The sequence below is a fragment of the Clinocottus analis genome, unplaced genomic scaffold (assembly GCF_023055335.1).
Source record: "Clinocottus analis isolate CAN_PGR_092001 unplaced genomic scaffold, fCliAna1.0.p SCAF_1, whole genome shotgun sequence".
In the NCBI taxonomy this organism is placed as follows: Eukaryota; Metazoa; Chordata; class Actinopteri; order Perciformes; family Cottidae; genus Clinocottus; species Clinocottus analis.
Window position 1 is genome coordinate 3262527 of NW_027175820.1, and position 11965 is coordinate 3274491.

Genomic DNA, 11965 nt, shown 5'->3' on the forward strand with positions numbered 1-11965 from the left:
GCACCTCGTGCCAGGACAAATTCCCTGTATGTGAAAACAGCTGACCTGTAAAATGCAAGTAGCTCCATGTGCGCCTAAGCGCAGCTTTTATTTTGAAATCTGGTCCCGGAAACAGTTCCCTCCGCAGAGTACCGCTCCCTGTCAAAGCTGCGGTCAAGCTTCAGCAACAGTCTGTTGGCGAACATGAGCGACAAAGGTCTGTCGGACGAAGCAGCGGTATCGGCTTGCAAAGATGGAGACCCGATTACCAAGGTAGGTCCGCTGTCCGGCCTGTTTTTGTGAAACTTCTACCGGACGGCCGAAGCCAACCGTCAACCACGACGGGCCGGCGTGCCGCTGCGTCCTTTATCGGACAGCGACGTTTCTCCGAATGTGCGACGAGGGTTTCAGTTTTGTTAAAATTAAAAACGTTTACGGGAAATGTTGTAGCGACGTTCCCACTTATACAAGGTCACTAATATGTTGTTTATTTTGTAATACTTGTTTTGTATCACAGAGGCTATTGTAAGCTAGCTTAACTGTCAGCCGAACTTTTTCGCGTGCAGAGCAACTCGTTCCTCACTTGTTAGCGAAGCTGAGACGCGACAACAAGTCAGTTTATAACTACAGTGCTACTAAAAAAAATGTTAGTTGATATGTAGGCGCGGTCGGACTAGAGGAAGTTGTACTCGCATATGCTGTGTCGTAAAGCGGACGGACAGCTAACCTATCGCGAGCATAAACTGTCAAAGCTAACTCTGTCCAGCTGGCCAACCAACCCAAACCCACACGTTTTAAAGACGTACCTTTTTTATTTTTCACGTACATGTCTACACTGTCTGACTCCACTACTGCACACACACACACACACACACACACACACACACACACACACACACACACACACACACACACACACACACACACACACACACACACACACACACACTATAAACAACCCATACCTGCTCAGGGACAGGCCCATGTCACCATATCTCTCTAATTGGCTGGACACAGGAGATCCTCCTATACTCTGCTGGCAAGTTGAACTTCTACTTCATTTGTAGCAGCTTCCTTCCAAATATTTGCTCTGGTGGTTATTCTTCACATGCACCATCAAAAGTCCACGCTCTTAAGACTTACAGTCCCACATTGAAGTCCATATCTGATCAGCGTTTTGAATTAAACAATTCAATTCAGTTTATTTTGTATTGGCCTAAAATCACAAATACAAATTTGCCATCGGAGGGCTTTACAATCGGTACACATACGACGTCCCTGTCTCAGGGCCTCACATCAGATCAGGAAAAATAAGAAATTACGAAACTATTCATATGAGTAGTAGTACCACCACTCGGATAACCATGATCTGTGTCAGCAGAAGGAGTTGGAGAGGAGTGGCAGTACTGAATAAACATAACCCCATACAGACGATATAACTCCATATCTTGCATCATGATCCACTTCTCTGCTGTTTGTTTGCTTAAAGTTCCTCCCAGACAGCCAAAGTTGCAACAGCGGAGCTGAACGCACCGTTTCAGTGTCATCTCAGTGGACTGTGCTGGAGTTCAGTGAAGCTCTGCCAGGACAGAGTCATGATCTAGCGACAAGGTGGCAGAAGACCTGCGACTGTTTGGATGGATTATGCTGCAGTATTGGATAGCGAGGGGGGGGAGAGGTTCTATGAATGTATTGTCAGTTGTTTTGCCACTGCTGGAGGAAGTTCACAGGAAAGGGGAACGGTTGCTAACCCACGGAGATAACACTCAACTGCGAAACGCACACGTGCACTCTCACTCATACGCAACATCAGGATCATGAGGGAGAAAACTAACTTCACCGAAAATTGCAAGCTGCGATTCGTGAGGTGGTTCCCCCCTCTCCTCGCATCAGTCCTGACAATACAAATGCACGTGACACTTATGACCCCATCCAGGGGCACACAGCGGGACTTTTGACATGTACTTGCAACCTACATGCAACAATCCTTTGTGAAAAGCAATACTTATTGCAATTGGCTCGCCAAGGGCCCTCGTTAAGTACAAATATTCTAGGACGTGATCGAGCTTCATCCTGTCACGGCATGTTTTTTACATTATTTTTTTTGCATAATAAACAAGGAAGTCACTTATCCGAGCAAGCCTGGAACGAGGCATAACCCGTATAAAGACAACGATCATTGGTTTATGTGCGGCTGGTTACACAGAGGTGTAGTTTGGCTGCGATCCCTTTTTTCGCGAGTGAGTGCCAGGATACAAATTTCCTTCCCACTGGAATTCAGGCACGTCCAACAGAGAACGTCGTACCTCGCAAGCAAATGTGTTTTTTGTTTACTTCACGCTGCTTAAAGACAATTAAATTGGTCATTTGACTGTTCTAAAGTGTTTTTTCTTCCTTTAGGATTTCATGATGCAGCAGACTATGCTGCGGGTCAAGGATCCAGCCAAGTCGTTGGATTTCTACACCAGAATCCTCGGCATGACGTGAGTATGTCGTGTGGGCTTCAGGGTCAACGGATCTGTATTTCCACTTCCCAAAAAGTGACTCAATGCAAATTTGTGCTGCTTTTCCCGTGTTTGTGTGCGCGTTGAGCACATTTTCTCGCTCCGTTTTCTTTCTCGGGTGCCAAAAATGTTCCAGGCTCCTGCAGAAGTTTGACTTCCCCTCCATGCGGTTCTCACTCTTCTTCTTGGGCTACGAGGACAAGAAGGAGATTCCCACGGATGTCAAGGAGAAGACGGCCTGGACCTTCTCTAGAAGAGCCACCATTGAGCTGACACAGTACGGGTCTTCTTTTTTCTCCCCCCTCCTTCTCTTCCTCCTCCTTTTCATTTCTTCTCTTACCTTCTTTTGTTTCCCCTCTTGTCTTTCAGTAACTGGGGCTCGGAGGCTGATGAGAGCCAGTCTTATCACAACGGAAATGCAGATCCACGTGGCTTTGGTAAGATGACTTCCTTGTTTAACAAACGGACAGGAAAGACGTGTGTGTTTTTGTGAAGTGAGTTCCAATTTCGTGACTTTGTTCTTTCATGAGAGAGTTTTTTTGTACGAAGGCATCTAATATATGATTGCACAGTAAAATTATGAAACTGTTGTTAAAACAGTAACATTTTAGCGGCTTTGATCTGTGTTTTAGTGCCAATTCATCCATGGTTTATTTCTTTTTACTACGTTCTAACTGTTTGCTGTTTCGATTTGAAGACTCACGTGAGCAAACAGTGTGCCGCTGTCGAGTTGGTTTACTGTGACCGGTCTCTATTCGTCCTTCTTTATTTAACAGGACACATTGGTATTGCCGTTCCCGACGTCTATGCAGCCTGCAAACTGTTTGAGGAGCAAGGAGTCACATTTGTCAAGAAGCCAGACGACGGTGAGACGTGACGTACCTTTTTTTTATTTCTTTCTCCTCGTCCCCCCTCTTTTAGGCCTAAACACTCAAGATGGTAAATAACAAAAACAGAAATTGGGATGGGAACCATTTTTCAAGAAAATTCTGGATTAAAATTCGGACTCGGACTGGGCCGTAGTCGCTGGGATGCAGCGACGTTGTTCTTTCAAACAATCTACCAAGACTTGTCATTTCTACACGGCGCAGTGTTTCATTCACGCCGACCCAAGATTTATTTAAGCTATGAGTTTGCTGTCTGCTGACCTCTGCAGATAGTCAAAAGTATTTTGTAAATGAACAGATATGTACTTTGTATTGCCCTGATATACTGTACAGACTGGCTATAGCTTTCTGTGTACTGCCTCATTCATGAGCCGCAGTTTACAGAATGATGAATATGCTTTTAAAAGAAAGACACTCAAAACATAAGCAGGCATACACACAGGCATCTATATAAATGTTTATTCTTTTAATCAAACTTGTCCCATTTATTTGTGTCATTTAAGGTTCACTGTATGCTTTGAATCCTCATTGTTAGTTTTAATTCAACATTTTTCTCACTTTTTTCATGTTTGCACTGATATTTCACAATGTTTGGTCATTGAAATTTGGTTTAAAGTCATGAAATCCATTGGTCAAAAATGTGTATGAAACCTGACTATATTCTTGTCTTCTTCAGGTAAAATGAAAGGCCTGGCCTTCGTTCAGGACCCTGACGGCTACTGGATTGAGATCCTGAGTCCCAACAATATGGTGTCCATTACCTCCTAAAAGCTCTGATGACGAGCCGCCCGCTGCGGCGCGACCGGGCCCGAGCTGCTGCGGCTTCAGCGAGCAGGTCGTCTGGGTTTAAGGAAGAAATTAGCGACGCGCGCCGGAGAGCTGAGGGCATGGGAAGAAAGGGAGGAGGTGCAGCAGGTTTTATTTTGCACGGCGGCGATCAGCGACACTCGATCAGCAAATAGATTAGAGCTACCCGAGTTAATTCCTGTGGACGGCGACTACTTTGTGGATCTGTCGGGTTCGTCTACTAACATCATCTGTTTTATTGCATCTTCAAAATTATGTGATGCTGACATACAACGCATGTATTACTGTATAATAAATGGGAAACGTCACCGTTTGAACAAAAATGGATTTGTGATGTTCTTTTTATTTGTTGTAGTTTTGACAATGCAGGCAAAAAAATATATAAAGCAGTGGATCACTATTCAGATTGACGCGAGCAGTAATAAAATGAAAATTACCTGGATTCTTTCTTCTTCTTTTTTTTCGATAAACACATAACATAGCTAATTTCAACTGAAACTTCCATTGTTTTCTATCTTTTTCTTGACATATACAAACATACCCATGTCACCCACCCTCCCCTCCCACTGGTACACCCACCTACAGTACAGGAAAATAAATACATAAAAATAAATAAAGGTCATCTCATTTCGCCGAGCTAGACGTCTACACACAGACATGCAACTAAACTCACACATCTCCGGTACGTCTGCACGTGGACACACCTGATTCACTCTACACAGCAAACAGTCATCACGTCACACAAACACATCCACAAATTAATTAACAAGTTTAGCCAATAGGCAGAAACCAGAGCGCCCAAATGATTGCCTATCCGACAGTCAGATTAATACATGAATAAAAGAAATAGATAGAAAAAAGAATTGTTGATTTCCAGTGCAACAATATTCTTCAACGAGCAAAAAGTGTTATAAACGCTATGATGTTTTTTTGTTATGATACAGTGTTGTATATCTGTGGCGCCAAATATAGCTGGAGCTGTGTTGGGTTGGAGATCAATATTAAGAACTTCAGAAAGTGTTTTAAAGATCGTCGACCAGTAGGATGTCAGAGCAGGGCATCACCAGAACATATGAGTGAAGATGGCTGAGGTGTGCTGGCATCTGCTGCAACTAGCATCAGAGTAGGGTTGTGTTTTAGCTCAAAGCGGCTCATTTCAAGAATACATGACTATATCATCTCTTAAAAACATGACCTTGTCGAAGATAAAGGCGGACTGGCAAGGAGAGCTAGGGGGTGACATAGAAGAACTGTGCTCTACAAAGAGTGAATGACGGCTCTTCTTGTGCAAAACTCGGCATAATCCAATTTAAAGTTCTGCATCAAGCTCATTTTTTAAAAGCAAGATTAGTTCAAATATGAGCTGGATTTTCAATCCCATTTCAGTCATGAAGTCGGCCAAATTGGGGGCTAGAAAGGCAGGGAACAATGTCACGCAAAAAAATAAATAATTAGGTCCTAGTTATTACTGCTGCTTCAAGGCTTTGATGTGCTGGAACATGATCCCAATATAGACTTCCTTTGTGGAAATCTGAGCACATATAAAGACTTGTTCCCTCTCATATGACCACTTCAGACCGATCAAGGTGTGTGTTTGTGATCTGACTTCATCTTCCTTCTTGTTAGAAAACTGTTTCTCGACACCGGTTATAAAATCATTTAATCAGGCCATTTATTCTTTGCAAAAAAAAAGAAGCAGAGCCAGAGACACAACGTGTTATTTCGCTAAGTGCATATTTCAAGTCTGCTCTCCGAACAAGTGGAGAGTTCACACTGCAGTCATAATTATAAAGGTAAAGTTCACTCAGGAGTCACAAGCCATAAAAACATGATATATTTAAAGGAAATCAGTTCTCTAAAGTAATGTGCATTTTGGATGTAGTCTTTATATATTAATCTATGCCCCTTACATTCTTTGAGTAAAGCGGACTAGATTATTTATTTTTTTACAGTGTAGAAGTCATTTTAAGTCTTTGAATAAACGTGACAAATCGCAGTTGCCAGAATGTTGCCACATGCCAAGCGCAGCCGCAAATCTTACCGAAGATGGCGACGTGAACTGTAGTCCCAGATCTGTATTGTATTGGACCATTTACCTCAAGCAAATGTCCTGCATGTCAGTCTGGGGGTTGTGCTTCTTGCCAAAAATAACATGCAAATCGACAGGTAAATCTAAAAGACACAAACAAATGAAATGAGACGCTTCTATTCGTCTGTCCAGACGGTTCCCGTGGTCTCGTGCTGCTTTGCATCGCTGAGGACCTTTTTGACTACGGCGGATAAACATGAGGAAAGGATTTGTTAATGTGTGTTTGTGAACGACTCGGCCTGTTGGGCCACAGTTGTTTCTGCGCACTGCTCCGATTGGTCCGTTTTGGGCGGGAATCAGAGCTCTAGCGCGTCGACGTGGAGCGTCCCTTCTCTTGAAACGCAGCAAGCGGCTCGGCTCCCGTTTGAACAGTTGAACCCAGTTGAATCTGTCACCTTTGCTCGCGCTAATAACGAATACTCCCGAGAGAGACCTTTTGTGAATGGATGCGGTGAGTGACGCCTGAAAAGGGAACCTGACGGCATGGAGAGAAGCGTCCTCCTGGCTCAGCTCGTCCTCATCGTCTTCGTCGTCCTCTCCGCTCGTCCGTACGCAGCGACCTCAGCTCCGGACGTTTCGATGGTCGTGCCCGTCGCCGCTCCGGACACCTGGCGAGGCCACCGGCACTCGGTCGCCGTGGCAGACCAACAGGAGGCCGGCGGGCTTTCCTCGTACGGGGGCTGGATTCGTTTGTCCGAAGAGACGCAAAGGTACGGCGACGAGGACGACGGTACGTCACTTCTGGTGGACGGAGCCGGCTCCGAGAGCTCTGGCGAGGAGGGAAAGGATTCAACGCGCGCTCGTCTCAAGTCTATCTTAAGCCTGCACTTGCTGGTTTTAACGGGCGCCACCATTTTAGGGATTCTAGTGTGAAAGAACTCTGTTGACCTTTTGAAATGCTACCGTTGTTGGGTCGATGACATTTGACTGTTTAGGTGCACGTGGACGGCGATTGTCGGTTCGTCGTTGCACCACTTTGGGGGTCAAGGGTTAAACATCTCAAACACTATTAGAGCCAATGATATAAAGCAACAAGCGTTCACGATCCCCAGAGGATGAATCCCTTGGACTCCACTCGGACCATCGGGGATATCTTATTTTTTGTGTGAAATGTCTCCAGGTATCGTCGTGGAATGTGTTACAGGTCCCCGTGCTGTAACGTTCGGTCATACGGTGTCTCCCTCCAGTGCTCCCAGTCGCTCAAAGTGAAAACGTTTTCCTGTAGAAGATATAAAACCCGTGGGCCTACACGACCTACATGATGACCTTGACTTAAAACCCTTTATCCGACCTCATTTACATCAATACACTTCCCTATGTTAGTCTTTAACTTGTTTCTACATATTAATTATTTTTAAATAAAGATAGTATTTTTCCAATATTCTTTTCTCCTATTTTTTTTTCAGGCCTCTGCTAAAAAACCTAGATCATAGCACAAAATATGAACATTCAATATGTGAACATTCTCTCTGCGAAGGTTGACTTTGAAGCAGAATAAAGTTATGGAGAAGAAATTCAGGCGAGGACTCCAAACTCATGTACCAAACCATATATTTCACTTGTATTACTTACGGTGTTCAAGACATCGAACTACAGCAGGTTGGGTCTTTTTTTTTTCATAAAACAAGCTATGATTTACAGTTTTATTTAGATAACAATCGCTCAGTCTTCCTCTCCCTGAGAGGAGGGGGGGGGGGGGTTAAAAGGTTAAAGTGTGTATATAAAATGTACCGGTCTCCTTTCTAGAAACTAATTAAAACCTGATGTATTCTGTTTGACTTGAAATCATATTTATAAAATCTCTCTTGATGTTATCTCTTTAATGTGATTTCATTTCATATGTGGAGCTGTTTCTGTCCCTCTTTTTACCCTGAAGAAGAAGAATGATTAAGCCATCAAACGATTCAATATCTTTTGCATCGTCGCTACGAGTGTGCGACGACACTTCCTTCCCACACGTGGAATATAAATGCCATTGAACGTACATGTCACAATTCAAATGACTCAGCTCATATCAAAAGCTTCTCATTAATATTTCTGTCGGTTTATTATCAGTTTCTCTCTCCTTGTTCTCGTCGGTGAAATAATCCAACCCGCCAGAAGAAAATAACAGTCATGGCGGACACGGAGACAGTCAGACCGAACGCAGGCACCAAAGACATGTGTGTGTTACTGTGTGTGTGAGTTACTGTGATGATGTCCTGGATGCATACTGTCTTCAACTCATAACTGACATCCAGGGTTATTACGGTCGTGGGAAAATCTATTTTGAGTCATGGAATTTCAAAATGTTTATTTTACAGGCCTGGAAAAGTCATTGAAAAATAAAATCAAATCCCAAAAGTGTAGTAAAAGTCATGTATATGTGTTATATTTATGTGTTCATGACGTTCATTTACGCTGAGTTTGAAATAATTTGTATGCTTTGAAAAGAAATATGCTCAAAATATGAGCATACAGGCATCTATATAAATGTTTATTATTTTAATCAAACTATTGTCTCTCCTTCATTTGTGTCATTTAAGGTTTACTGTATGCTTTGAATCCTCATTGTTAGTTTAAATACTACATTTTACCACTTTTTACTGTTTACACACACATTTCACAAAATGTTTGCTTGTGAAAATCTGGTGTAAATTCATAAAAAAATGACAGTTTCACTTGTTTGCTCACAACTGAGCGCTGATCTTGTGTCTTTAAGGTCAAGCTCAAACACACTCCATCTCTCACAGACACACCTTAACCTTTGGGTGAAACTTCACTCCCTACATCCTCCTGAGAGAACGCCAAACGCTTGAGACGAGATCTCTGGAAAACATTGCAGATGTAAAGAAACCTGAAGCAATTCTGTGTGGCAATTTTAGACTGACCTCAGGTCTGTGTTGGCATCTTAGAGACCTTTAAAGTAAGTATACATACTCAATCATAACAGCAGTATGTAAGTAGGATATGTTATGTTTTGATGTGTATAAAACAAACTCCTTCACATCTTCATAGTATACAGAAATATCGAGTATGGGGGGAAAAAATTATGTGTTTTCTCCCAATTTTGGGCCTGTATTGTAGCTGCTTTTGCCACTAGAGGGTACGGTGGGACCGTGTCATGGTTCATCCTCAAGAGAACATTAACAGACATAATATGTTGCAGAGATCCGCGACATCCGCGGTCCCCAGAGGATGAATTGTATTTACTGGACTGGCACTTTGTTTTTTGGACTAAAACCCCAGAAAACTAATGAGATTCCCCTCAAGAGGGAGCGGCTGCAGCTCATGGGGATGAGTCTTGCAGGGTTGCCAGTTCGATCCCCAGTTGTTCACATGTCCAAATGTCCCCGAGCAAGACACTTAACCCTAATTTGCTCCCCGGGCGCTTCACTCTGGGCTTCTTCTTAAAATAATAAGGATGGGTCAAAAGCAGAGAATACAGTTAATTTATGTACTACGACAAATAAAGTAAAGTTTCTTGTCTCCTTCAGCTGTAATTTGTGTTGAGGGCTTATTGGCAAATGTTAGCACGCATCACTAAACTGGTCGACAATGTGAGGATTATATTAGCATATTGTCTTCTGAAAATACGTATTCATGATCAAAAAATACATATTCCACCAGGTTTCTTTCCACGTGTAATAAAAGCAGTATGTCATCCTTTCTTTCAATCATTTTCCTTGAAGTTCGACCACACATTACTAAACAATAAATAAGTAAAATTAATACTACACAACAGCATAACAACTAACTATGCGAACAATCAGTCAAGGACAGAAAAACACGGACAGAAATCAAACATAAATCATCATCCTACATATTAAACCTCCTATAACAATTATATTGATCTCATACTTACCACCATTTTATTTTTACTTCATACAGGCCGCTTGTCAAACGTCCCCCACAAGAAGATTATGTACAAGATGCTCGCGACACAAGAAGCCAAAGCTAGAAAAAAAAAAGGGTAAAACAAAATTTCAGATCAGGAAACCCGTCAAAACCATTAAATCATAATGAATACTATAAATCACAGAGTCACTTGGGTACCAACGTTGCAAAGCCTCTTCAGCATAGTCCTCACCAATACAATTCATAAAAGGGTTCCAGATGTAATGAACACCTGTTCATGTCTCCTTGGAGAACATGTGTGAGTCTTTCCTGTGTGTCATCCTGTAGCTGAACCAGAAAGGCAGCACATTTACCGTTGCTTTGCCTGGGTAACAGTGTTCAGAGAGATCAGAAAACGACCTTTTTGTGTATCTGGGATGCCCCTAAAACGATATCCGGTGTGGGCCCGTTAGCGCACATCCCTCTCTGGGATTGTGCTCATGGCCGAAGACCGGTGAGATCTGAAGTCAGGTTATTATTCAAATAGAAGCGCATTAACCAACTGTACTTGAGAAGCTATAAATAATTGTGCTGGAGTCTAGATTTAACTGACATTACAATAATAAAAACTGACTGGTGTCCACCGAGAATCCGGAAACAGCCTCACCCCTCCCTCCTGATCTGGCTGACGATTGAGTCGTTGTCAGTCCAAGAACCTGCGGCGTTCCTCGGTCCCGTCAAAGCTGCCTTGGAGTGATCGTGGGTCGACCGAACGGCGAAGAGGTCCGGCCGCAGGGGAGGGAGGGCCTCGGCTGTGGACATGAAGCGTCCGAGCTGACATTTCCGTTTTCTTTCTTTGAGATGACTCTTATCGCTCCATATTCCCAGATGGTCGGAGGGGGAGAGAGAGAGAGAGAGAAGAGAGTGGCAGAAGACACGTTTTGGCACTCTGAGGGAAGCCGGGGGGCTAAATATATTTCCTCTGGGTTCTCTAATAATTCACAAACCTCCACGGCTTCCTTTACTGTTCCCCCTGCACCGCCGAGCGAACCTGGAGCGGCTTCATCTTGGCCTGCACCTCATCCCCGGTCGGTGCGGATAAAAGCTGCCTGTCCGATGGCCGGTTTTTAATTTGGCCGTTTTAACTGTTCCAGAAGTCCAGTCCCCCGGTTCCCAGACCTCAATGGTGCCCCCCGCCCTCCTCCCCAGCATCTTCACACAGAAGTAAAAACCAAACGGATGATGGTGGAGTCTCATCCCCTCAATCATTTCCAGAACACAAGTCTGCCTTTGCCTCTCTGGAATCCATTAGACCTCGCTGCACAGCAATACAAAGAACTCATTTGCCTATAAATTAAATCGCGATTTGCCTACAATTTGCATATAGTTCAAAAAGAATGCCTGTCGCAGTTGATTCACCCGGCCCTGCTGCTTTCATCATGTATATGCTCCTTGTGACCTCCTCGAGATAAAATAACGTAATCAGTGGTTTCAGTTCCCCTCCGCATTTACAATCAAGAGAGGTTACTGAATCACAAACGAGCCTGACCAAAGTGGTCTGAGCTATGACCCCCCACCCCCCTCTCCCTCCTCCCTCCTCCATCTCTTTTGTGTGCAACACTGCAGGAAACCTTACAGGATCCGGAGGAAGAAACATCACACCAGCTGTTTAATATCATTAAAACACTATTACATGGCCGCCCCGGTGATCGGTGATGTCACTAAAAGTCATTGATTTCCTCCCACCCGTTGACGGCATTCAATCAATCTGTCGAAACATGGGAAGTGGCTCATCTCGGCATTTGGAGATAAGCGTTTTTCCGCCGCGAAGCGACGCGGGGGGGCCGTTCTGCGTGACGAGTCGTGACGGTCGGAACAGCAGC

The 11965-nt window shown here is 43.7% G+C and overlaps 1 protein-coding gene across 1 annotated transcript; it reads left to right on the plus strand.

Annotated features, from left to right (window-relative positions):
- Nucleotides 1-112: 112 nt before the first annotated feature.
- On the plus strand, nt 113-4608 carry LOC137783738 (lactoylglutathione lyase-like). Its single transcript, XM_068574020.1, has 6 exons — nt 113-252; nt 2380-2462; nt 2620-2760; nt 2853-2920; nt 3260-3349; nt 4047-4608. The coding sequence occupies exons 1-6, from the start codon at nt 184-186 to the stop codon at nt 4136-4138; spliced, it is 543 nt and encodes a 180-aa protein (XP_068430121.1). The 5' UTR covers nt 113-183; the 3' UTR covers nt 4139-4608.
- The last annotated feature ends 7357 nt before the right edge of the window (nt 4609-11965 follow it).

Excerpts from the sequence above, each read along its gene's own strand:
- LOC137783738 (XM_068574020.1), top strand. The coding sequence starts at position 184 with ATGAGCGACAAAGGTCTGTCGGACGAAGCAGCGGTATCGGCTTGCAAA. Across the intron at positions 2,463-2,619 it reads ACCAGAATCCTCGGCATGAC|GCTCCTGCAGAAGTTTGACT; the intron begins GTGAGTATGTCG and ends AAAATGTTCCAG. Across the intron at positions 3,350-4,046 it reads TGTCAAGAAGCCAGACGACG|GTAAAATGAAAGGCCTGGCC; the intron begins GTGAGACGTGAC and ends TGTCTTCTTCAG.